The sequence below is a fragment of the Toxoplasma gondii genome, chromosome XII, assembly GCF_000006565.2.
Source record: "Toxoplasma gondii ME49 chromosome XII, whole genome shotgun sequence".
NCBI classification, from domain to species: Eukaryota; Apicomplexa; class Conoidasida; order Eucoccidiorida; family Sarcocystidae; genus Toxoplasma; species Toxoplasma gondii.
The window spans coordinates 5,037,478-5,063,914 of NC_031480.1; the positions used below are offsets into that span (position 1 = coordinate 5,037,478).

Genomic DNA, 26,437 nt, shown 5'->3' on the forward strand with positions numbered 1-26,437 from the left:
GTCGCTGAGGGTAGTGGACGGTCTGTCGTTCACAGTGTTTCTGAAGATAGAGATTTTGTCGAATCCTTCGTTGGTGAACATCTCTGTGGTGGCGGGCCTCACTGTCTTGTTCGTCTTGGCTGCGATAACACCTACCTTCCCAAAGTGGCGTCACTGCTTGAGCTTTCCCTTTGCCCAGATGCTTGCACTGTAGGACTAGCCAAATCACTGAGGTGTAAGCCGAAGGTTCTATGTCGCGTTCACGTGCGCCGTTAACGGTTAGACGCATCTATTTCGAGACTTTCGGGGTGCGTTTGTACATCCGGGTTCGTCTCGCGGGACTTCAGTCATAGGACCAAGTGTCGCCGGCTCTTCGCTGGTGGTCCTGTACAGCAATCTAAAAGCGATGGTGAAACACGAAAGCTTCGGCAGGTATTTCCTGAGATCGTCTAATCTCCAATAGGCCGCGGTAGGTGGGGGCGATTCACGACGGCGTCACATGCGCGCGGATGGCCGGAAGCAAGTATCTCTACTGTCAGCAGTAGAGGATGACGCGCTGGTGGATGCGAGTGTTGTTGTCGCTCACCATACCGCTCACTACTATCGTGCGGCCGGGACAGTTCTGCGGTCAACGAGGTACTCATAACGGAAACGTAGATGCCTGTAGGTCATGCCCGCCAGAGCTCCGGTTGGCCACCGCCAGCCACGCGGCTGACCCATCAGCTGAGGCAGAGGACTCTCCAGACAATGGCAACGATGGCTTGGAGCAAAGCGCGCCACAGAAAAGCGATACCACGAGTGACGGGTGTCCTACGTCGTCTGAAGACAGGGAACGACCGTCGACGAGTTCAGCTGGCGAGTCTGGTCGAAGCGCCCTCAGTCCAGAGAACCAGATAATGGTGTTGCGTGCAAGAAAAAGACAGATCCAAGGAATACTGCGGGATCTTCGTTTTCGTTGGTCGTCCGAATCGAAATACGTTAAAGTCAGGATGGATGAAACAGGAGGCCGATCCTCAAGGATACCTGTAAGCGTTTTTCACACTGATGCTTGGGGTACAAGGTACACTGAGCTCTTTTCACAGACCTACTGCCACCTCTAGAATAATTCATGATAGCCAGATCGAGTTGCCGTATCGCTGAGCTGCAACCAATACAACTACAGAGACGCCCAAACCGAAGGAGATATACCTCATTGCTTTGTAGAGCCGAGCTATGTATTACGATAGATGGCATAGAGTCGGTCGATAGAGTGCATCCCTGGAGGCATGGCGGGATGACTCCATCTTGTTCATGTTTTGTATTCGTGGGGACCACACGAAACATCTTGCCGCTGCTTGTGCGAGCTACCCCACTCGTACCTCCGTATTAACTGGCAGTATTGTTCGGCCCGTTGGAACATCGTACCAGTGCCGCCCAGTGAATGATACCCTTCCGAGAAGACGCAATATAAACCACGTACGTTGCCACTAGGAGTAGCTGGTGCTGGTGTATAACAGAAGCCAACGAGTGTGGAGGCTACCGCAATCCGTAAAAGAGCTTCATGTAGTCCCTGTCACTATGTAGACTGTGTGGACTGCGTACAATGGCCATATTGCTCGTTGCAGAGCATTTTTATGTGTAAACCGATCGATGGCATGGTCATCCTCGGCACACTGCTAGAAGAGTCGTGCGGTGGCAAGTCAGCTGTGGTGCAGATGGCATCATGCGTGTCACCTCATCTGCATCAGGGAACGGACGCGATTGAAAAATTGAAACAGAGGTATAATCAATTGGCAGGAGAAAGGCAGCAAAGAATGAAGGAATTGCATGCGGAACTGAGATCAATAGAATACGTGGAAAGACGACTTTGGCCAATAATAGCATCCCAAAGTCTCGGCGCAACTGCAAGAAACCCAAATCCACAACTCGGCCCTTCCACGTCAGCTGTCGGTACTTCAGGTGAGCCGCCCATGATGCGTCACCCCTATTGCGATTGTGCGCTCCCTTACATGTCGCCTTCTCCAGTGGGTTGAATCATCATTGCGTAAGCCCGCAGAACGTCGCAGTGACTAGATCTAGCAGCATGCACAAAAGCGTACAGTTTGCCCTAGATTAACTGTCGAGAACCCCCGCTCATGAAGCATCTGTTTACGGTTCCGTGACATGTGCCTTTCGTTGTGGAAGGTGCGGTTGGCCTCGGCAAACACAATGTGTTTGACCATATCATAGAGGGCAACATGGCACAGAGGCAGTGGAGAAAGTACCACTTCGCGGCATGCACGAAATTTGTGTATCATATGCGAAGAGGTTGCATGAGCACTGACATCCCGCTAGGCTCACCGGTGTGACACAGCCAAGCATTCACTTCAGTCACCTCATCTACAGGACGGCAACCATAGAGAGGACCGGAGCATAATGTAGAACTGTGGGTGGTGGTGCTGACCTGTTTCACATCAGCTGCATATCGCTGATAACACATTGATACCGTCTCCTTTCACTAGATCGTAAGCCGGTCAACCCGTTTTTATGAAGTGATGTTACGAACCGGTTGACTGGTATTGAGTTATCTGGGAGTGGTAGTTCCGTCAGAGCAGAAGCCCCTTGTAAGAACGCTACACCAATTAGACATGGTAGACATTTAGCATGTGTCATTAACATTTGAGGATAAACGGCAACTTCAAGCGCATTATCTATACCTGCAGGGTTGATAGAACCATTTAAACATAAGTAGAAGATACGTCGAACTACTATAATGCAGCTTGTAGAAAGCAAGATAATATGTGAGACAAAGAATCCGTTTAATGTTACAGCAGATATACAGTATCCCCCAAGAAGCCAAGGTACCAAATATGTTATTGGAGAAATGAGGTTTTTAATGACTGTGGCACCCCAGAAACTCATTTTATACCATGGTATTTCATACGCCAGAAAGGCAGCGAAACTAGCAAGCAGAGGGGTTTCATTCGCGCTGTGGTTGTATGGAATTGAGGAAGACACGACACAGCAAAGGGCCACCTGTCTTACCGCAGTAGAGGTACACATTTGACGGCGACTGCCAGAATCAAACACTGTCAGTTCAACGAGTCTTAAGCATCGAGAGCGTACACTCTATGCCCAGAATATGTGTAAGGCTCTGGTCTCCTTACAGGCCCCGCACCACAGCGACCGTCACAGCATTCTGGCGTGTCGCAGGGTGCCGATACAGGTGATTCGGGGACACAACACGGATCCTCTGCTGCCTTGTCACTGTGGAGACCAAGTTCGAGTCCAAAGAAAGGGGTGCTTGGGCAGGCGGCTTGCGGGCAGCCTCCTGGAGGCTCCGAGTTGATGAAGATAGAGAATGAACTCACGCTGGTCAGAGCAAAGAAGGATACGCTGAAAGAATCTCTCAGACAACTGTCAAAAGTGTGGAAATCCGAAGAGGTTTATGTCAAGCAAAGGATACGGGCCTTAGCGTGGCGCGCGGAGGTGAGTATCGTAGGGTCTGTCTCAGCAGTTTTCTACCTCAAGAATTGCTGTACTGACACAGACCTCTGTGTAGTGCCGCACACGACCACGTTCAGCCGTTTGGTAAGTGGCTCGACAACGCATAGAAGAGAATCTGGAGATGACGGCAAATTGCTGCTATATCGATGACAGCGGCACGCCCCACCCAGACCTAGATCTGTCATGAGTGCTGAACCGGAGAGCGAGCCCGCGGCCATACGATTCGTGACTTATGATCGTTAGTCCACTGCACGAGACATCTATCCTAAAACCCTTTTTTGTAGACTTCGCTAGGCGACAGCGCGTCTCTCACGCAGACTGCCTGTGCTGCTCCCTGCGCACGTCCGCAGCATGATAGAGCTGCAGTCGCTCCTGACATCATTGCGGGTCTCAGACGCCGGTACCGAACGGCATTGCCGGAAAAACAAAGAGCAATGGACGAACTCAGGGAGCAGATTCGCACAACTCACGAACATGAAACTCGGCTTCGTGGGGCACTGTGGCGTGCTGAACGAGGGAGTGGCACTGTCGGTGATGGAAGGCACCCGCCTCATGACTCTGGCGGACCGCCTGGGCCGACGCCACCATTACAGCAGATAACGTCTCATCAAACAGAAAAACTGACTGTTACATGTGCGACTCCCCCGTGTCTTCCTTCGCAAGAGCCAGGATTCCAGTTGTCCTCTGCCGCGGCGTCCTCGAAGACGGGCGGGACCACGGATCCGCATGTGCCCTGTGAGTCGACTGCCCTGCATACAGCATTGGTGCACACCCACGTAAGACGGGCAGCCTCGACAACGGCGGACGTGTCCATGGAAGGTGCAGCGAGTCTGTCCTGCAATCTGCCGTCGTGCATGTTGCAACGTGCGGAAGAGACATTGTCCTCGCCAGTCCCTGTCCTACCGGAAAGCAGCCCCACTCAGCCCCGTCGGCAATCTCCCGCATCTGAGGCTTCTGAAGGCGTATCGGACAGACCGAGGAGCACCGGCGGAACGAGCGGACCCGCAGTTTATTTGCCCCATCACTTCGAACACCGCAGAACCACATACTTTACCGGGGAGTCGCATTCAGAAAATGGTATCCCTCCGGAAGTCATCGAGTTCATTTTGGCACATACCGGACCAGCCGGCATCTCCCCTGGAGATGGTGTTACTCTTCCGGCGGAAGCGACCCCGTCATCCTCTTGGCGGTGCGGCCCAGAGAATTCATCCCCACCCATACTATCTCCGAGTGAGCATGCGGAATCCAGCTATTCGTGGCATCTGCAGCCATTGAGCGCTCTCGCCCCAAGCGCATCAGCCTCCGCACTTTCAGCTAGTGTCGCTTCGTCTTCGATGCCATGGGTGGGCGGGCCACAGCAACAGCCTTCCTTCCGCAGTCATGAACCGGAATCGGATACTCCATTGGAGCAGGGAAGTTCCGTCGACACGGCGGGTGCCATTCATCCGGGTTTTAGTATCCCACGGAGCCCCGTTTACTCGCCTCCATACATTCTCTTCCCGCATGAGCAGGAGCGAGCTACCTACTGGTGGCACCACTCGTCCTCGAGTTCCTCCATGGGGCGAGGCTCATCTTCAGCATCCTCTCGACCTAGCGGCCCGTCTTCGACTGCATGGCCGACCACGTCACAACTGTCACAGCCTTCCTTTCGTAGGCATCCCTTGGCCACAGATGGAGCATCCAAGCACCGATACCTTCTCATGATGTGATGCCCTCTCCAGCATGGAGTTAGAGAAGTGCAGCGACAGATATAGCCATGTGGATCGGAGCACTGCCGACTGAATCCAGGCGAGACATGTCTAGGGAAAGGTGCTGCCATAAATGAGTTGCAGGTGAAACGCAGTCTGAGAGAGACGACCGTACTATGGTCGAAGAATTGCCCACGCGGCGGTGGCGTGCCGAAATGCGTAGATACCTTGTGACAGAAGCATTGGAATGTGACTTGTGTAATAATTAATTTCTCCGGTGAGGCGATGTGGCCATCAAGCACACACTCAAGTTTAAACACCTAGGGACAGAGCCATCGGGATGCGACTATGTGTAATAATTCATTTCTACGCTGTGTAGTTGTGGGCTTGAAGCGCAAGATCAATAGTCTCGGATTCGACGCCAATTTATATGGATTATCAAACAAAAGGGGCAGTATGTGTGGACATAATCCAAAATGGCATACCTGTTTGCACAACCCTCGAGAGCAAGGGACTCCATGAACATAATGCGTTTACACAACACCAATGTGAATGAGTGAATGCACAACCGATCGGAGCAGACACCCATCGATGCGAGACACTTTTCCCCACCCCGACTACCATTTCCCCGACTAACATTTTGCCGTTGTCGAAGTGTTGTTACTGTCATCACTTTGACAGAGTCGTCTGGAGCCCCTGGGCACGGCCTATCTTTGTCTGGCGACCCATCAGGTTCTCTCAAGCCACAGGAACTCTCACAGTCCCCTGTCTGGCCGCCAGCCGCCGGAATCATCCTGCCGTCTGGCTCTGAACCGTCTACGTCCGCCCGTCGTATACATTTCCAGGAGCCTTCAGTTCATCCATACAGCCAATCATCCTCGGTTCAACTTCAGTCAATGAGCATCCAGGCCCCGGGCGCGACCTCCGGGCCCTGGCTCGCGTCAACGTCATCCAGCCAAAGAAGCACAGGTGAGCTGTCCATAGAACCATGCTTTCGTGTTGCGAGTGTGTAGACTTGGTCACTCGTGTAAGCATGTTGCTAGACAATATGATGATCGCAAGAATAACGCGCTCGTGACTGTTGCCCTGTGCTTCTGTCGTTTTGCGACATCTCCATTGCGATCGAGTACGCGAAGGATTCTAAGACACTCCGGACGACATGTGAACTACTGTGGCTGACTGCCTTGAGAACTGATCTTCTCATGTGAAATTCATCAACACCCTTTGGGGAGTTATATGTGATGGCATACCACTCCTACTTGTTCACGCTTGCAGGCCAAGAGGGATGCCTCCAACTAGGTACGGCGTCTCCCGAGAGCTCCCCTTGAAGCGGATCCGCGCCTCCGTGTGACACATTTCAATAAGCTTCTCAACGAACGGTGGAAGGTTGTTTGCATCTGTTGTTTTATTGGCTGAAGTCTATAATACGCTATAACTCTGTTCTATGGACGCTGCATTAACTTAGTCTCCCGCCTATCGGGGCCGACAATACTATTTTCAGACGAAGAACAGTAACTACTGCTTGCGCTATGAATGTCGCCAACTGCATCCGTGTTGGAGTAGGAAATTGTCAGTAGCTTCGAGGCAAGAGATCTGTGAGGGTAAAAGTGCAGTCTAGATAAGGGTGCTGCCGCGATAGGAGCGCTGTGGAGAAAAGGGTGCTTGCTGTCTAGGGATGGGTGTGGTCGGGGGACGAGTGGGAGATCCGACCGGGCCACGACCTATCGCGAAGCAGAAAGCGAGGCTCACGATGCGCCGGGGTTGCACCATACACTGACTCTGAAATGTGGAGCTGCATGAGCTGTAGTGCAGGGAGCCGGCACCTCTAGCATTTGTTGAGTCATGGGGAGCTGCCGAGAGGCTCCCATATGTGGCATGCACCGCGGACTTGATCGTGGCAAACTCTCTGCTTACGTTTTAGTTCGAACGACCACGTGAAATGCCCGATACGCATCCTAACGGAGGCTGAAAGGAGACAGTCGATCAATTTTGCGGATTGAGCGATTGATAATTTTCCAGCCGGCCAAGGTCAGCTGCAGACACCGGTGGTCCATCATTCCACGCAATGCTATGTCCTCGATGGCAACGTCGCTTTGCCGAGAGATCTGCTGTCATCGCGAGCATGGTCAGATGTTTGTAACACAGCATGAAGTTTCGTCATAAAGGCTTGCCGATTATGCGCGTCACCGCCGAAGGCGCCCCATTTATATTCGATGTCATCTTCACTTGTACTGACCGTCACTACTCCAATGGTGGTAAGCAAGAGAGATGGTGCAGAGACATGTTTTCTGTAAGTGCCAAATTACGAAGTTATGCAGATGGCGAGTGCTTGTTTTAGACATTGTATTAGAGCTACCGTATGGGGGAAAGCCAGCATATCAATAATCCTGAAGTGCTGTCTGTGCTGATGATTCCCTGCGAGCAGTCGCTCACACGATATCCCGGAAATACATAGAACTCAGGAGCAGGCGTCGCCTCCGAAAAATGTGCATCCATCCACCTGCTTGTTTTATTCCCGAACACAAAGCGAGGACTTCCCTTCATTTTTCAGAGTTGCCATTTCGGCGTTGTCAACAGGCACCTGACAACCAGGTCACTGCCGTCTTGTCAAACGTGCACTTACGAAATCCCAATGCTGGTACGTAACAGTGATATTCTGGCATGCTATTGTGGCACTGGGCAGGCACCTAGGACAGATGCAGCAAGCCGATCTGCTCATGGTATATATGTTCTCGCGCAGCTGTATCGAAGCAAAACGCATGATCAATCTCGCGCAACAACGTTGACACCTGCTGGACACGCCACCTGTCGTTGCAAACTCTCAGGTGATGTGAATCAGCTGCATCGCCCACGAAAATGTCAGCAGAAGAAGCAGTGATGATTGCCAGATGCATGTTTCAGCTTTGTTGTGCTTCAGATGCCCTCTCAGACGCTTGCCCATGCGTTGATCGAAGCCGCGGACACTTTGTTCCGCCCCGTGCTGACAGCTAAGTCTCACGGCCGCTGAGCGAGATAGATGGGCAGAGCTGCCACACAGAGGCGGCTTCACATCACTCTCAGCAACCAGCCAATTTCGAAATCTCGACACATCTGCCAGATTGACCGCAGGCGGCTTCCAAATGAGACTCACATATCATCTGCTCGTGGAGTGTGCCGGCAGGTACTCGACCGTGTCCTTACACAAAATTGTGCCTGACACAGACAGCCAGGCGCTCATTTCCGCAACATGTAGACAGGATGCATCTGCGGTGGGGTTGTGAGGCACATCACACCCTTTTGTTTTCCGGGACTCGTGCAAGCGATTTGTGAAAGGCAGGGGGGGCCAGCGACACCGCAACAATGTCGTATACTATAACGCCGTGGCCAAGCCATCCTCGTGTTGATGCACGCACAGAATCCGGTCAGAACTGCAAAACGGATACGCCAGAAAACTTCATTTGGCCGGGTGAACCAAACGCCAAACGAGCCAAGGAACTACCGGCCAGCACAATCTGTGCCACTGCCCCAAACAGAAAGAATTAGGATGGGTTTGCATATCTTCGTCGTTGTGCCTCTTGGGCGAGATGCTAGCGCAAGCGCTGTTTCGTCCCGATTATTCCCCCCACCGTGTTTCCCATCAAGCATTGCCCGCGGCAAAATCCAACGTCGAGGCTTCCGTACGCTTGAAGCGGTGAAGGATGGCACGGCACTGGCTCGTGTTACAGTGTCCTTCTCCTACGACTATCTGGTGTCACGATGTTTCTGTCATCACGCCTCGTTTTTCCTTGCAAAGATGCTGGGGATCAGTTCTGTGATTTCATCAGAAGTCGGACCGTCCACAGCTCGAGATTCGATGAATCCCTTGGTGTGCGTCGTGCCCGGTACGAAGACACACTCTGCTGCGAAATGCGGTAAGGTGACCGTGATCTGCAACGGTGCTCAGCGACACTGTCGCGCCGTCCTCCCGTCTCGACAGGATCGGCGAATGTTTGCAAGATGATCCTGTTGTAAAGGTGGCAGGGCAGTCCGTCTTGTGGCAACTGCTGAAGGGCCCGCTTATCAGGCGCTTGTAGCAGGGGATGAGGTGCCAGAAATATTGGGGGGGAATCTGGGAACATCACATGTAGCTGAGGGAAGCAGATGCTCTTCCGTCGCCATTGTTTCTACAAGTAGCGTTTTCGGGTGATAGCAAGTTGTTGAGTGCCATGGGAGCACTGGGGTGTAAAACAATTATGGACCTGCAGTAGATTCACCATATGACCTCATTCCGTTGATCAGACATCTTACTGCACATTCGCAACCGGATTTCTGTGTTCTGTCGCTTTCACGCGATGTGGCATCAACCAGCGGCGCTTTTTCCAAAGTCCTTTGGGGAACATCTGCGCATCCGGTTTCGTAGCGAATAGTGGTAGTGGTAGGAACACGACGTTATGTCGCTCATGCTACTGAAGCGTGACCGCGTAAAGGGGTAATTGCTGCGACCGTTCAATCGTCAATAGCTCGCGGTAGCTGGCAGCGGTTTACAAAGGCGCGACGTGCGTGCGGATGGCTGGAAAAAAAGATATCAACTGTAATCAAGAGCGGACGATATTCTGGAGCATGAGGGTATTGTGCTGCTCGCCCACCTATGTACCTGTCACTCGTATGGCTGGGAGCTTTACGTGGTCAACCGTGTTCTCAGCGGGGAAGCGTGGCTCGATGGAGGTCATGCACGCCAGAGCTCCGGTTGGCCACTGCCGGCCACGCGGCTGACCCATCAGCTGAGGCAGAGGACTCTCCAGACAATGGCAACGATGGCTTGGAGCAAAGCGCGCCACAGAAAAGCGATACCACGAGTGACGGGTGTCCTACGTCGTCTGAAGACAGGGAACGACCGTCGACGAGTTCAGCTGGCGAGTCTGGTCGAAGCGCCCTCAGTCCAGAGAACCAGATAATGGTGTTGCGTGCAAGAAAAAGACAGATCCAAGGAATACTGCGGGATCTTCGTTTTCGTTGGTCGTCCGAATCGAAATACGTTAAAGTCAGGATGGATGAAACAGGAGGCCGATCCTCAAGGATACCTGTAAACGTTTTTCACAGTGATGCTTGGGGCACAAGGTACACTGAGCTCTTTTCACAGACCTACTGCCACCTCTAGAATAATTCATGATAGCCAGATCGAGTTGCCGTATCGCTGAGCTGCAACCAATACAACTACAGAGACGCCCAAACCGAAGGGGATATAGCTCATTGCTTTGTAGAGCCGAGCTATGTATTACGATAGATGGCGTAGAGTCGGTCGATAGAGTGCATCCCTGGAGGCATGGCGGGATGACTCCATCTTGTTCATGCTTTGTATTCGGGGACACAACACGAATCACTGCTGCCTTGTCACAGTGGAGACGAAGTTCGAGTCCAAAGAAAGGGGTGCTTGGGCAGGCGGCTTGCGGGCAGCCTCCTGGAGTCTCCGAGTTGATGAAGATAGAGAATGAACTCACGCTGGTCAGAGCAAAGAAGGATACGCTGAAAGAGTCTCTCAGACATCTCTTAATAGTGTGGAAATAATACGAATGCCACTGTTGGACTGTGCGAGTTCCAGTTATTTGGGTGATGTCCATGTATGCAACGAAACATGTTGGGACAGAAGTGTGAAAGCGGAGTCTTCTCCGTACGTTCAAGGCTCCATTCCGAATGATCCACAGCGTATTTCTGCAAACCGCGGCCACTCTTCTTCGTCACACTGTTGAAAGCAGACAAGCATCACTGCTGTCGTCATTTGCTTTGACAGAACCTTGAAGAGGCGTTGGTAGAATTGATAGTTTCAGGATGCTGTAAGGGGTTCAGGTGCATACGTACCTTTTCAAAATAGCTTACGAATGATGCACATATCATCATAGAAGAAAATATCACACCAAACACATTTCTCAGTATTGCGTCTCTCTTTAAGATTGCAGAACTCCACAACACTGTTGTGGATATCAGACGCATTTTGTGTGAGACGTAATCGTCAGGTTCTCGCCAGGTGCGCTGAATAGGGCTTGCAGCTAACTGTAATATCGCAGTATACGTATCCAACACAGTCTCAATCTCGCACTAGATTTGCATGGGTCGCCGCACCGCGGCGTTTTCCGTGTTGCGATTGTTCGACTCATCTTCCTTTGATTCAGTCTAATGCTGGTGACAGCATGCTCGCGCATTCTATATTCGAACGCGGCACCTTCTGAGAGTGGCATAGTTCAATACATCTCCAAGCAAACTGCCGTGCCTTTCAGCGATGCATGTGGGTGTGAACGACTGTCTCTTCGACTCTGTTCCGAGTGCTCTTTTTCCACTGGGGACGCCTGCCTCCTTATACCTCTGGACATCCAACGCGTGGATGGCATGGCAACAGCTGCCGGCCCACTACATCTACTGTGCTCTGAAATGTTCGCCGTCTCTTCCGACACGCTCCATTCTAACTAAAAATTTCTCCACCACGGGAAAGGTTCCAGCCGGGGCGGGGATGCTCCCCCGTGAGAAATGTATTTCAACTCTTCAGAGTAGACAGTGCTTGTTTCTTGTCTCATTACTCTTTCGGTTGCACATAGTTAGCTATTCACCCACCATTGTCAGGTGTCGAATAGTGAGTACCACGAGAGGCGCCGACGGCTCTAGAGACGTGATGCTAATAGCTGCTCACCGTGCGCTTATCACGGGGCCGCTGAGGTAGTGTTACCATGATAGGCTGGTATGGGATTAATGGCGCTGCTGTAGCCCGCAGTTCCCCCAGCCAGCGGATGGCCAAGGCTGCGACCGAGGTGGGCGATGCTTTACCGCCACACGCCAGGCTTCCTCCGTGATGACGAGCGCCGCGGAAGCGACTGTGACCACGAGCGACGATAACTTCAGTATTGACAGTCCCCAGCAGTGTGAGCGGTCGCTTTAATTATCAAGTACTGCTATTTAGCGCCTCCTACAAACTGATTAGTCTCCCGTCACAATGCAGCTCCACACAGAACTGGCGAGACCGCACCTACGTTTGCTGAGAAGGTAGGACCCTGCTGGCGTGGGCAGTGGGTGAAGGCCTACTGACTGAATTTGGTGCGCATGTTTCAATATGCACACTCTCACACGTCTCCTTTTATCTGGTCATTGATCTGGTACGAACAATTCACTCTGTGCCTAATGTTGCCCATCGAAGCACAAACAGGATTCAAGGACAGTGAGAGGGTTGATGCGAAAGACAAGTGTAGCATACGACAATCGTATCAAGTCTTTGGTAACTCCTACAAAAATAGATCAGGTCACGGGAGGCTCTTCTGTGAAGAATGAACCTCCCACATGTATTGAACTGCGTCACAGTAGAACCTCAACCTACTGGCTAGGCTACTGTCGAAGTGGAGTCCTTTTACAAAGCCACGAGGAGCTTTGGTAAGGTACAAGCACTAGCGGAAGTCACTCGCGTGCGTGTCCGCTGTAACAGAAACAGCGGAAGGTACAACTGAAGGGGAACAGTTTCTCGGGTAGGTTGTTAGCGGGCTGCCTGTGTTGCAGCCTTGTGTTCTGTTGACACACATGCAGTGTTCTCATGCTCCTCTATCACTTGTCCATGAGGTGTGCATTGACTCACGCTTGCTATCCTGCGTAAAGCTGTCAGGGCATATCTGCGATCGGACGCAAGGCGTAAACTGAACAGAGCACCGGTACCTCGTGGGACGAGCAAGAGACTGCGTCTTTTGAACCAAATCCCGAATGAGTGATGGCCTCCCATAACTGTTTAGTCCTCATTAAACGTTGCCGAGACACCGTTTGACCATCAAGACTCTCTCAAAGCAGGCAATTACTGCAAGTGTTCGCGGGTGATGTGTCGCCTCCTAAGGGATGGACAAGCGAGCTCATGCTTTGCTCTGCGGTTCCAGGAATTGCAAGTGGATTAAATTGGGACGTCCTACTTGGGAATATGTATGGTTTCATTGCAACGGCGCTACATGGGGCCTACGGGGTGTGATCTACGATGCGTAGACAGATGGTTTACAGATGATGGGGATGCTGCCGTGTCCGGTGTTGCTCGCTGGCCATTGCGTCATGGCAATGACTTGACCCCAGGGTAATCTGCGATCCTTCTTGGCATATCGTCGTGTATAGATGCTGCGTCGCAGGACCTAGTGAGCTACTGTCTGGAAAAAGGACGTACAAAATGTGTAAATATTGGCTCCGAAAGGGGACAAATCAAAACAACAACAGTCCAGGGAGAGAGAAATGCACGTGGCTCTTCGTGTGACAATACTCGGAACACCACAAATACGTTTTTCTCGTACACGTTACCCCACAACTCAAGCCACACAATTCAAAGGACCGTTCTCCACATGGCTGCAGGTTCAATACCTCTCTCGTTGTGTTGTCCTATCAACGAGACATCTCTTTTCCAGTATAACCAACGTTCATGCGCTATAAAAAAACACGTTGGATCATGCAGTTGAAACCTGACGCCTTTGCTGAGCACTTCCGATTTTTGGTTAGTGTTCCACGTCATCATCCAGTTTGAACAGGTTCATTGCCCTTCGCTCTTCCTCCTTCAGTGCCTTCTTATCCTGCAGAACATGAAGAAATCGCGACACAACAAGTCGGTTCAGCACAGCATAGCTACAGGTATTGCGGTGCCGCTGCTCATGTAGGGATATAACCTTGCTGTGGAATGGGTGTGTTTCATTACCTGATTTTCATGCACACGTGCTGCTGCATCTGAAAATCAAATCTTAGTGATCACCATGAACATTCTCTACTACATTCAGGATCTTTTACTGCATCACCCTAAAACTTCACTGAACAGAAACATAGTACATAGGAGAACTGATGCCCTGCTTTTAACTACTTTAACCACCTGTAGGCTCGTTAGAAGAGTAAGTCCATACGGCAGGCCGACGCGCTTGCTAGCTTGCGCATGGGAACGAGGACTACCAAAAATGTCTACTTGTTGTTTGAAACGAACATGTCAAGAGTCTTGCTTCCTAAAATTATCCTTCGTTGTGCTTCTGCATGATGAGCGAGCCGAAGTCCCCGATTCGTAGCGTACCGAGTTCCAGCACACTTGACTATTTGTCTGCATCACTCACTCTCGGGGTCCCCGAAGGCGTCCTGACCATATCTCTCCCTACCCCCAGATGAAACGATACTGTTCTGTTCCAACGGATAAACTCACCTCCTCAGTTGGATGCAGACGGATCATGCGGTTGCAAGCGGGAACGAGGTCCTTCACCTTGTGAATTCGGCCTGTGGTCTTGAGGAATTCGGCAACTGCATCCAGCTCCTGTTCTGTGATATAAACGTACTTCCCTCGGTCGTCAAGGATGCCACTCAAGCGGTCGGTCTCTTCTAAAGATCGAATTCGCTGGATCACATCCTTGCGCGGAGAGAAGGAAATCCGAGAGAGCACGCAAACACCAAATTAGTCACCGAGACATTTTCTCACTGTCAGCATCACACACGAGTATGCAGCAATACTCAATGACGCAACATGTGGGCAAGAACAGCTCCAGTTTTCTCCTTAGGATGCTTCTGCATATACATCCTCGACCTGTCCTTTGATATGTCGTCAGTCTAACCTTTTTTGGATTCCTGCTCAAATGTTATGTACCGTCTTCTACATCTCTTCCCGCTCCCTCTCTGTCGTTGTTCCCTACGTCACAGCAAGCTTCTCGACTACGAGACTCAAGATCGTGGGACGTTTCTCGACAATCGAAATACGGAGACAGTATGTTTGTTATAACCTTGCAAGGAGGAGAGTTGTTTGACGACTGCGCAATCACAACACCTTCGTGAACAAATGATAATACAAGTAAAAAAAGTCATCTATAGATGGAACACTCAGTGTAGAAAGAAACTCTTACCTTGGTGAGAAGGCCAAACTCAGCTGCAAGATCGTCCAGTTCCGTCAGCTTGTGCACTTTGATAAAGCTGATGAAACGATCCACTTCGCGATTTTCTTCCTCCTCGTTCCTCACCATCTCGCCAGATTCCTCCACAGAAAACGTAGCCTACAGCATGCGTTGTGAAGAGAAAGTAATCACATACGCATGAATCCGTATCGACAAGCACACGTATCTCGTTCACTCATACGTGCGGGCCAATGTGAGCGCATATACCTACATGGTGGAGCAAGTGACACACGCGCTTCTTTCAAGAACATGAGAGAAACCCATTTTTGTGTGGAGTTTTGGTGCCACAGAACGCAAAACAAACTACAGCGGGTTCCCAACAATCACTCCCGGTTCTTCATTATCGCGCTTGGGACTGCGTCCCAGCAAAAACCAAAAGTATGCAACGTTTCTGCGAGAGGGTTCACATGGTTTCCTGCGTCCGGCACAGTCAGCGATCAAATGAAATCGGTTCGCCCCCAAAGGATCGTCTCACCTTCCACTGGTTATACTCGTCCTCTTCTTGTTTTCGTTTTTCCTCTTCTTTTCGCTTCTCCTCCGCCTCTCTCCGTATTCTTTCCTTCTCGCGTTCGAGTTGACGGAGACGATAACTTTCTCCCTTCTTTGATGCGGCGGGACCCACTGCACCTTCTCCGTCGCTTTCTCCCCCTCTCTCGTTTCTCTGTTCCTGCTGATGGCGCCTTTCTTCTCTTCGGGCCTCACGCTCCGCGCGTCTCCGCCTCGCTGCCGTCAGCGCCCCGACCGCCGTTGCGACACCTGGACATTCCTCCCGAGGAGTCAGAGCTCCGGTTCTCCCATTGTCGCCTCCACATTGCTGCTCTGCTTCAGGAGGCGCAGCGATCATACTCTCAAGAGCACATCTGTCCATCCGCCGTCGCCTCGCTTGGGGATCATTCTGTGGACTGCACAGACCACACGGAAACTAAGGATGGTGAGCTGACGCCCGAAAGAACGCCCGTACGAGAGAAAGAGCAATTGTCCTTCAGTTCTGTTGCTGCAGTACATTAGGGTCTCTGAGAAAGCGGAGAGACGCACCTAGCACCAACACCGAGGGACACCCGAAAAGTAGGATGTCGTGTGGGGAAGAGGTATTCACCAGGACGTGCCGGTGATTCAGCGAGAAAATGTTGCCTGCCGAAAACGACTTTTCACGCCCTCCAGTTCAGAGAAGCACATTGCTGCCACGACGTATGTCGACTCAGCGAGATTCCTGAAGACTCTGGCCGATCTTCACGTGCGTCGCAAGGTACAGACGGCGGGTATACCATAGGGGCCGAATCAGAGAGGGAGAGCGGGGACACCTACTAGCTGTTTCGAAAGCTAAATGGCTTTTTGACAATTGTAGATGTATGGTGCAGGGGCTCGCAAGAGCGGTTCTTGGAGACTGAGATCAGCATTAATTTTTCTGTCAGCGAACTGCACGACGCAGGATGTGATGGAATTCTTTCGCACAGAATGAAGAATGCCAGGGAGGACACGACAGCGGCAGGCTTACCCACTCCTTTGGGGAAGACATCTCGACGACGCCCTAGTATTGGTTTCTTGCTTTTCATCAGAGGCATTCAACAGTCGATACAGATAAACTGCAATGCCCACCAAGGCTAGAAACGCGACTATGGAGAGAGGGATCTGCTGACCCCCGGTAAAGTCATCCTGTATGTCTGCATTCGCTTGGTGCTCGTGCCTGCCGGAGGCATCTGATTCAGCGGAAGAAGCACGAGACTGTGACTGAGACCGATGCGCATCAGCAGACACAAAAGAGTCAAGAGCCGTAATAGCAAAAATGGTCATTCTTGTCGCGAGGGCAAATGAACAGGCACAGGAAGGCTGAAGGCAAAAAACCCTGCCTCTGAATGAAGAGTCTACGGACCGACTCAAAGGCCCCATCTTCGCTTGTGTGCGACGAGAGGTGGGACTCGCGTGAGGATAATGAGAGCATCGATGCTCTTACAGCTCCTTTTTGTCTCTACCGACCATAACCAAACCTGAAATGTAGCCCTCGGCTGTGTAGTCTGGGGACCAAACGGCAACTGAAGAACTTCGCGCACGCTGCTGCCTCGAGGAAATACAAGGAGGCTAAGCGACGGTCAGCCACAACGTAAGGCCACTCTTGACGCAACTTATAACCTCGCAACCTCAAGTAGAAATTTCGTTGGGACGACTCTTCGTATTTCAGATGGGTGTTTGAAGCTCGAAAAAAAACTGGTTACGCAGGGCTGGACAAAACCCGCAAATCGCCCAGGAGGTCGACGCTGAGGAAAATCCGTGCCTTGAAGATCCTTAAGTGAATGATTCAGAACGATACATCTATTCAAGACTGAACAAGAATCATCGGAGCGAAGGATACGCAGGCAATGGAGGAACCGTAAAACACGAGACGGGATTTAGTGTCTCTGTTCTTGTGGCAGCGCAGATACATTGAAGCGCGAAACTGCCTTTCCAGGCGAAACGGCCCTCAAACACAAGCGTAGCAATCACCCGCTCCTCCAGAAGCAAGCAGAAACGCAAGAGGGCAGACATAGAGGTGAAGCAGAGGTCGTACACGGACTTCGCAACACCTCACGGTGCCCAATAAAAAAATTTCAGCTAGTTTTCATGTTGTCACGTCATGCGCTCTGGTATGGACTTAATTGCAGCATTGTCGTGCGAGAGGCAAGCGGGGAAAGGCCCGGGGAAATAAAGGTCACCGATCAAGATTTTGCTACACACCGTACACAAAGAAAACAGCGATTCTCAGAGACGCAGCACTGTCCTCTAGCATTTCGATAGAAGGCAGGGAAACCATGAGACATGAAGTAGAAGACGAAATAATCGGATGATAAATGTGCTTCCGGAGAACACTAGAAACGACAGGAGACGACGCGATTTTCGCAGGACATACAGTAGGCGTAAAGGCGCCTCGAACCCCGGGGAGGCATAGCGCGCTGCATGTGCATTAGAAAGGTTACACAGTCAAAAGTCAGTGCACATGCGACATGAACGGTCTCCACTTTCTTTATCCAACATCAATCACTTTCTTAGGAGACCTCAAAAGCTGTCGCCTGGCTTGCCTGGAACCACTGTGACAGAAGCAAGCAAAACCAGCCCGTTTAGACAGCTGGCTTGTTCGAAGTGTGCACATTGAATCTGCACAACTACGATACAGGGGCTACGCGATGCCACGGAGACACTTAATGTCTTGCAAATTCTCCTGTGCCCCAAAATGTACCGGAGGCAACTTCTTGGAACCTACAATGACTCAGCGGACGGCGTTTTTGGATGCACCCGGCGAGTGCATGCATGGAGGCGAACCACAAGTGAGACAAAGGGAAAAGGAATTACCGTCGCCGTCTGCACAACTCCGCTGCTCTCGAAATGTTTTTGAGTCGCTGTTTACGATGTCGAAGAGGTTTTTTGAGAGGACCAGGCTTACGAACGAAAAATGAATATGTCAAATGCGTGAATGTAGAAACTGGAGACAGTTCTTCCGGGACAAGGTAGTTCGTGAACTGCTTGAAGTAGGCAACTTGATAGCACAAAACGCCGCGAGAGTGCCTGCTTCACTCAAGGGACGCCACTGTCCAGGGTGGAAACGCGGACTATTGTTCCTTTCAAGGTTCATCAAGGCCAAAATCGTATACAAGATGCAGGAAGGATTAGAACACGAGTATTTGTATCTAAACGGGGTACTCCATACCTCAAAAGAACCGTTCTCGAAGTACCATTCTGTGTGACGACAACCTCCTTATCACGCCTCGCGATGTCGAGTCGTTCTGTCGAGTTCTGTTGTGTACTTCTAAGAAGTGAACAACTGTGGTCGTGGTCAACCTCCAGAGAACTACGGACACACCTTTGTGCGTGAAAACCAACTGACGCGGAGGGCGTTATTTCCAGAAATCAAGACTACCAATAATGAGAAGTTGATGTCGAAGATAAACATAAAGAACGCACTTCCAGTGATGATGGAGTGTTTTTTGGGTTAACATAAATCGCCAAAACGTCTCCTTTTAGACTGTGCATCGATTAAACTTCGCAAGGTCGAACCAAAATCAACCGGTCTCCTTGCCGCCAGTCCAGCTCTCAGAAGGATGCAAGTGGTCACGAAAGCCGAGTAATGTACGAAGGAAAACTGTGCACGTTCGTTTATGCGAACCTATACAGATACGTTAGTTTGCTTTGAATAGGAATCTGCTTCCTAAAAAAACACTGTGGGAGAGACCAGTGTCCTAGGTTTCTAAGAGAGGAGACCCTGGGCAGCCGGCGGACTGGGTCATTTGAGGGTAGCTGGTACAATCTTTTTTCGGTTTTTTGTTTCCTGTAGGTCGGCAGACTCCGTACAGGTGAATTGCGACAGGAGAGATGCTTTCAGCAAGAGCTTTGGTCACCTTCCCCTGACTGACGCTTCCCCTGCTAGTAAACCCTAAACTCTGCTTTCACACTCGGCTCTGTCCACACTCCCTCCACTGCAACACGTGTTGCTGAACGGGGTGGACAGACAGAAGAACCGAACCGGTCATGTGATCTAGAACCCCTGATCAAGCTAATCATCAACGAAAAACCACTACGGCAGTCGTTCATGAAACAGGAGAACCAGGATGAAACACCGTACTCCTGCTTGTGAGTGCCTCGAGGAGCTGTAAACGCTTGCATGAGGTGGTTCCACCAGGTCACATGATGTGTGAGGTACGCCTTAAGAGAAGTCGCCGAGTCGACAGAGACATATCCCAGGACAAGAGGGGAAGCACCACTTTTGTGAGACCCACAAAGCAACTCAAGCAGCGACGTGGCCAGGGAAAAAGGTGCAAATTCGTTTTCTCGAAGTACATCAGAACAAGTAGACTTGGCGAAAGCATATGCCACTCTGCTGTGCGTTTCAAGAAACAAAGCAAAGAAAGCGAAAAAAGTCTTTCTCCTCATATGTAATCTTGCGGAAGCAAATCGAAGGCACCAAATAGAATGTACACAACATGGAGTGAGTCAAATCGCATCGTCGGCTCTGTTCTACTGGAACAGTTAGCAGCTGTAGCTCTTGCTTGTGGTAATTGTTTCCTCATCTCCCACACAGGTGACCCTGCAGAGCGACGAGGAAAGCAGTCTACCTAAGGTTTTCTCTCTTTGAAAGGGGCACGAACGACGACTGACAAGACGGAGGAGGCAACCTCAAGGCACTAAATACTCGGGAAAGAGTTCTGTGGCGAGCCACGCTGATCTCCAGGCATTGAGACAGTCTGTATGTTCCGTGTGAAACGTCCCTGCTTCCCGTGTTTTGAGTGTTTCGAATACAGTGGCTCTCTGTTGAATCGACAGCCTTGCTACGGGAAAGTCTTCTTGGTCATGATCGCATAAAAATCCTCGAAGGAAATCTCCCCGTCGCCATTTGAGTCCGCTCGCTCAAGCATCTCACGAAGCTCGTCTTCAGACATCGTCTCTCCCAATTCCTTTGCTACACGCTTGAGATTCTTTAGTGTAATTGTTCCTGTTCTGTCGTCGTCGAAGAGGCTGAAAATCTTCTGGATTCCTTCGCGGCTTTCCTTGTCACCCTGCGACACAACACAGAGAAACCTCGACAACAGCGAAACCTCCCGTCACCAGTCCACGATCGCAACAGCAAACGACCTGAACTGCTTGTTTGATCACACGGGCGCACGTAGACAAATGCACATACGCACGAATATGTAGGCGTCTGCGTTAATATATAAACTTAGCTACGGGAGATCTACCCAGAGACAGAACTGAGATCTCTTGAAGCGCGACACATAGACATGAGGAGGCGGATAAAGGGATAGAGTAAACATATACATAAAGACACAGTCAGGTCGCTGCCCCAACAGGAAGCAATAATATGTCGGACATATCTAGAGCGAGATATGTAGATACCAACAACGACTTTTCAGAGTTGCGCAGCGAACAACAGTTCTTGCCCTTTTTGAACCGAGAACGCAACATACACGAGACGCATCCCACGGAAACACCACCAGCCTGCATGCCCCTCTGCTCACCCGACTGGTGCAGTTGGGATGCCATCAGGCTTCGGAATAACCAAACATGGAAAAAACGAACTCGCTCGAGACCCTGAAACCACTGTAATGTAGAGCAGGCCAGATACGCCCCGGCTAGGAAGCCAAATACTCAAAGGAGGCACGTCGCACTGGAGAGATTCAAAAAACGATATCCGCAATAACGCTTCTGTCAGCAGTTGCCCGTTTCCCGCTGTCGCGGCAAGAACTTCCTGAAACAGTGTTGTTCCACTTTCGTAGTTTCTGCCTGTCAACAGGTACGAACACTCTCGCCCGAGTATGCGTATATATATATATATATATATATATATATATATATATATGCATGTGGGTATACAATATCGTCATAGAATTTTATCTAGAATACGCACAGGTGACTCCATATGGTGACACCTACATCTTCGTGCAGCTGCAAGCGAAGGCAGGCCCTCAAAAAGTTGCGAGTCTCAGAGTCACCGCGGAGAAGACTCGGCCGTAGCAACGCGGCACTTCACGAGCGGTGCAAGAAAGCGTAAAGAGAAGAATAATGCGGCCCATGGACGCCCTCTCCCCGCAGTTTCCGTTTAGTCCTTCCCTCCGCTCTGCGTTACGAAAGAAACCGGAATCGGGAAGCACTCTGCTGCTTCGACGACTGACCGACCAGAGGGCACGAGAACATGAGGTGAGACGCGCACGAAGCCTCGGAGGCAGTTAACATGGGGGCAGAACGCATGCTTTATGGCGTTCGTCACTTCAGGAGAAAAAGGCTCTTATAAATCGACGATCCACCTGGGACAACAAACACTTTCTCACCAGCTTCGCGGTAATGGCGTCAAGAAATTCCTCGAAGTCGATGGGTCCGCCGGAGTCGCGGTCGAGATCTGCGATCATTTGATAGATCGTCGGATTCTTTGTTTCAAAGCCGAGAGACTGCATGGCGGCCTTTAGTTCTTTCGGATCGATCATACCACTGCCGTCTGTGTCAAAGAGGTTGAAAGCTTCGCGTATCTCCTCGATTTCGTCCTCTGTTAGTCCAGGCCGATCAACTAGTCGACGCCTGGCTGTCGGGCTCGCCCCTCGCAGTGCTCCTCGCTGCATTTTGGAACACGCTCGACAAAAAAAGGCCAAATGTAGAAGGCAGAGAAGCCGCAGAAACGGACGGCGAACCGAAGCAAAGACAGCTCAGGCAAGCGAGCAGCCTTGGGCGCGAAAATGAGGAGGAAATTCTGAGTGAAGGAAAGAGGCGAATTGATTTCGACACGCCAGACGAGCAAGCAAATGGAGAGGAAAGGTGCGTTTGGGAAAAGAGGCGAAGCCAATACACGCCTCTTATTTTACACTGGGAGGGCAGACGAGAGAGCGTGGCTTCGAGCAAGGGGGTTGCCGCTCGGAAGGACACAGGGGATCTCGTCCGTCAAATGGGTTGAAGGGGAGTTAAGTTGCGCAAGCTACACGAAGATTCGAAAAAGCGGGATTGTCCTACAAATATTTTGTTGGTAAAAAACCAGCACTCGGCTTGAGACGGCCCGTTTCTCACCGAGCGAGCAACAGCTGCAGGAAAATTAAATCCTGTTACGAACGCAAAGATGTGTACACCAAAAGAGAACAGAGTAAAAACGACGCGCAAAAGACTGGCGATTCCTGGTTAATTTCATTCATTAATGCTCCCTAGAGAGGCAATGCTGCGCTGGACCGCAGGGCGGGAGAGGGCCCAGGGTAGGAACCGAGAAGCGATCGTTGCACGTCTTGTAGAGAGGACACAAGAACTCCCGAAAAACCTGAGAAATGAGTTTTGGATCCAATGAAAAAAATACAGCCAGTACCAAGGAAACAGAAGATGTACCGTAAGGGGAAAAGGGAAGATCTAGTGACCACTGTCTTTAGAAAAGATACAGGACGGGCAGACAAGCGCATGAGAAAACTGAGATGAATCACCAAAGACAGCCTCCACCAATTTGAGCTCTGCAACGAGCAAGTCGACAGGAGAAACCTACTCTTTTTGGAGCAAGGGAGTGAAGTGATAACGGGCTTTCTGTGTACCCTGTGTCTAACGGATTCTGTGGAAGTCGTCTTGTATATTCTCACGACATCTGAAAGTGCAGAAAAAGGAATGACATTGCTCAGCTGTCCGCATTGCTTCTACCGCGACTGGCTTTTCACACTCAAGGCACCCGTTGGCCCACGAGCTCCTTGACCCCTCATCAAGAAAGTGGCATTCTGTCCAGCACAAAACAGTTTTTCCCTCTATCGGATATATCGGTTCCTGCTCCTCCAGCACTGTCTTGACGTATATGAGCATCTTATCGAAAACAGACTGCCGTAAAAGATTCCGAGTTCACTCGGTGGCCGGCCGCGGACCCGCAAATCTGCTTTCTCGGTACGGTGGTTGGTCTTCAGTTGCCCTGAAATTCACATTTTCCCAGCAGAGTTTTCCACATCCATGATTCTGAGGAAGTTGGTGAACTTTTCTCCTTCCACCAAGTGCAGAGACTGTTTGTGTCCGCGAGTTCAGCCTGCCCCCGCTTTATGGCTCACTCCTTGCACTCTGATCGTCTGCGAACCTGAAGGAACGACTTCTTTTTCATGAGTGACGTTTCTGCCCTGCTCCACTGAAAACACTCGATGTTAGCTGAGCAGTCACTTCTCGTACCATCCCACGATGTTTCCTCAAGACTGTAAACCCCCTGATTGGTTTGCATTATTTCTCTCTGTAACGTAGAGAGTGACCCCTCGCGCCGCCAGGCACTCTGTGTTTTCAAGAGGCGCCTATCCGTTTGAGCCGACCCTTTGCGTTAAATCAGGACCGTGAGGTGGGTTCATTAGGTTACATGTTCTTGTTAGCTGCGCTCGAGCCCTCATTCTTCGCGGCACTACGGACGGGTGACCTTCGAGAATTGACTGCTGGTTACGTCGACCTCTACTCCTTCTCACGCTTGTCTCCTCTTTTCGGTCTCCCACGTCGAACTTTGCATCGTATGTGTGCACTGTGGCTGCTTTTCTCCTGTTTTTCCCCTGGCAGCAGACTGCTAATTATTCCGTTCACGAGGACGTCTACCACGGCGAGTGCATTGTGAAATACACTTGGACTGGAAAGCGTGCTTTGCACCTCTAGAGTGCCTGTGTGAGTCGGGATGCATGTCTTCAGTCCGCAGCGCTGGTCATGTATCCACCCTCAAGATGCCCTGCGAAAAGTGCGAGAAAAAGATGAGCAAGCTCATCACACCCGATCCCAAACAGGGTAAGATGCGCTGAACTCAACTCAGCGAAACAGGCGCGCGAAATGAGTAGCGTTTTCCCAGACGACCGGAAGTGCACATGTGTACACGGAGGACGAACAGCACACGTATACAGGGCGGCTCTGCTTTTACATGCATGTCGCTGCATTCACTAAGAGGTGCATATAGGCACATACGTTCAGGAATCTCAACTGGATTTAGCGTACGTCTGAGTGTCCGCAGCCCCATGTGCGAGTTGCTGCTCATGTTCAGCTGTTGAACGCTTTTGCTGTCTACCGCAACTGAACACCGTCGCGGGGGTACACGCTAGCTCCGTACGTTGGTTCTTTTCCGCGATGCATGAGCTTACGCTATCCGGCTTCTGGTTAAAGGGCAGCGAAGTGGAGAAACACTTAGCGTCTGGTTACGGATAGGTCAGTGGTTCCGGTGAGCCGCGGGGCCTCCGCATGTGCATCCCATACATATTTCGCATTTCTTTCTGACGTTTCTCGTCTCAGGTCAGAACCGAGCTGTCGGCGTGAACAAGTTGATTGAGAAAAAGGCGCAGAAGGACCTGTGAGTCCGTCTTCTTGCCCTGTTCATATCTGCTTGGATGCCTCGCGCTGTGCGCAGTCAACCAATGCACCATTCTTAGCCTGTCTTTTCGCTGAAGCCAGCGTGCCAGAACTGGTCTGACGGGTTTGGCAACATTCGACGCACAATATGTTTTATGGCAGGGGTAACATCTCAGCTTGTTCAGGAAGCTCCGTTTCTTTGCCATGTCAAGGCGGTTTGCGTCGAAAGAGGGATCCGTGAAAAGGCAGCTCTTTGCTGCTTTTGCTCATGCCGGAAGTGATGGCTTGTTCACCGTGTACCATTCATGAACTGGGGGTGAGATCTATACAGGGCACCGTGATTTCAACTGATGGAACTACCTCGGCGTTCTTGTGGCTTCTGTTTCCAGGCTGGCCCCCAAGGGATCTGCATGCAAGGTTTGCAACACGAAGCTACACTGGAAAGGCAAGTACTGCCCGCCCTGGTGAGTCTTGTTCTGGGCTTCATTTCCCTCAAGTACATGAAACGTGTGACGAATGTGATCGTTACGTTGTCTGCCAGGCGTTACGGTCTCTCTTACGTGCTCGCGCTGATTTACCGAGTGACAACTGCATTCACTTTCTCTCGCCTCCAGCGATATTTGTGGCTTCACGCCAGTTGCAGGTTTTGTATTTTGGCATCATGGAAAAGAAGGGCCGGACTTCGCAATACCGGTCGGTGCCGTTGCGTGGTATGCATGCAAGAGGGAACGCCCCCTTCAAAGACAGACGTTGCGTTTTCGTTGCTAAGGCGTCAAGGTCTAGACGGCAAGCACTAGAATAGATGTATACTTGACAGTCATGCAAGTTCCACGTGACACCATTGTTATGGACGAACATACCCCGTCCTTTGGCTGTATGAACGTCTCTCAATTGTACCCTTAGGTTGTTCTTCGTATTCGAAGACATAAGAGGAGCGAATTGTTCAGACGCTTTCAAACTCTGGATATCTGTGTCCGTGTTTTGCAGTGCTCACATCAAGGGCAAGTGCTGGATGTGTGGCAAGAAGATTTTCGACACCTCCAAGCACTGCATGTCTCTCGTATGAATATCGCCCTTCCGTTTTCGTGCACAATCGAGGGACATGAGATGTCGAGACAAGGAAACTGTGGCGACTTTGAGCCTGGTTGCAAGCTTCCAGTCGACGCGAAGACAGAACGGGCAGATCAGAAAGCAATACCACGGAGCCTCTTCACTACCGTAATATATATATTCATATATAGTAACTGCTGAGATGGATCTTGTATGGGATGTGTATGCAGTGCCTGTATAGATTATTTCCATGGACACTTTTGTCGTCTCTACCAAGGTGTCCTGTGTCGTGTGAAAGCTCTCCTCCGTGGAGATTCAGTTCGACACCGCTGATCCTGTCTATGTTTTCAGAGATGTCGTTTTCCTTGCTGGCCGTAACGAGTTCTTCAGATGTGTGTTATATCGCTCAGCGGATGAATTCTATCTTTCTGCGTGGCATTAGTAGCAAGGGAGTGCCAGAAGGATGCCGTGGTCCCTTCTGTGGCTTTCGTGTGCGTTGCAGTCCCATGTTACGACTGCGCTTCACATGTTCATGTCTCCCTCTGTGAACTGCGTCTTGGGTGTGTAGGAGTGATTCTTAAGAATTGGTTTTTGTTTGAATGTGTTCAAAGGTTCCCC

General features: G+C 50.8%; 4 protein-coding genes across 4 annotated transcripts; 2 read left to right on the plus strand and 2 right to left on the minus strand.

The window, feature by feature from the left end:
• The first annotated feature begins 12 nt into the window (after positions 1–12).
• TGME49_250220 (hypothetical protein) lies at positions 13–3,698 on the plus strand. Its single transcript, XM_018780926.1, has 3 exons — positions 13–1,004; positions 1,707–1,917; positions 3,107–3,698. Exons 1-3 carry the CDS (start codon positions 528–530, stop codon positions 3,592–3,594), a joined length of 1,176 nt encoding a protein of 391 aa, XP_018635064.1. The 5' UTR covers positions 13–527; the 3' UTR covers positions 3,595–3,698.
• A 9,407-nt stretch (positions 3,699–13,105) lies between these two features.
• TGME49_250330 (hypothetical protein) lies at positions 13,106–17,805 on the minus strand. The gene is made up of 5 exons (XM_018780927.1): positions 16,500–17,805; positions 15,480–15,906; positions 14,957–15,103; positions 14,269–14,469; positions 13,106–13,660 (listed from the first exon to the last, which is right to left on the minus strand). The coding sequence occupies exons 1-5, from the start codon at positions 16,889–16,891 to the stop codon at positions 13,586–13,588; spliced, it is 1,242 nt and encodes a 413-aa protein (XP_018635065.1). The 5' UTR covers positions 16,892–17,805; the 3' UTR covers positions 13,106–13,585.
• Positions 17,806–19,147: 1,342 nt separating this feature from the next.
• TGME49_250340 (centrin 2) lies at positions 19,148–23,081 on the minus strand. The gene is made up of 2 exons (XM_018780928.1): positions 21,793–23,081; positions 19,148–20,523 (listed from the first exon to the last, which is right to left on the minus strand). Exons 1-2 carry the CDS (start codon positions 22,075–22,077, stop codon positions 20,296–20,298), a joined length of 513 nt encoding a protein of 170 aa, XP_018635066.1. The 5' UTR covers positions 22,078–23,081; the 3' UTR covers positions 19,148–20,295.
• A 1,075-nt stretch (positions 23,082–24,156) lies between these two features.
• On the plus strand, positions 24,157–25,835 carry TGME49_250350 (CRIPT, putative; the record flags this gene model as incomplete). The annotated part of the gene is made up of 4 exons (XM_002367305.2): positions 24,157–24,217; positions 24,713–24,770; positions 25,159–25,233; positions 25,757–25,835. The coding sequence occupies 4 exons, from the start codon at positions 24,157–24,159 to the stop codon at positions 25,833–25,835; spliced, it is 273 nt and encodes a 90-aa protein (XP_002367346.1).
• Positions 25,836–26,437: the final 602 nt, after the last annotated feature.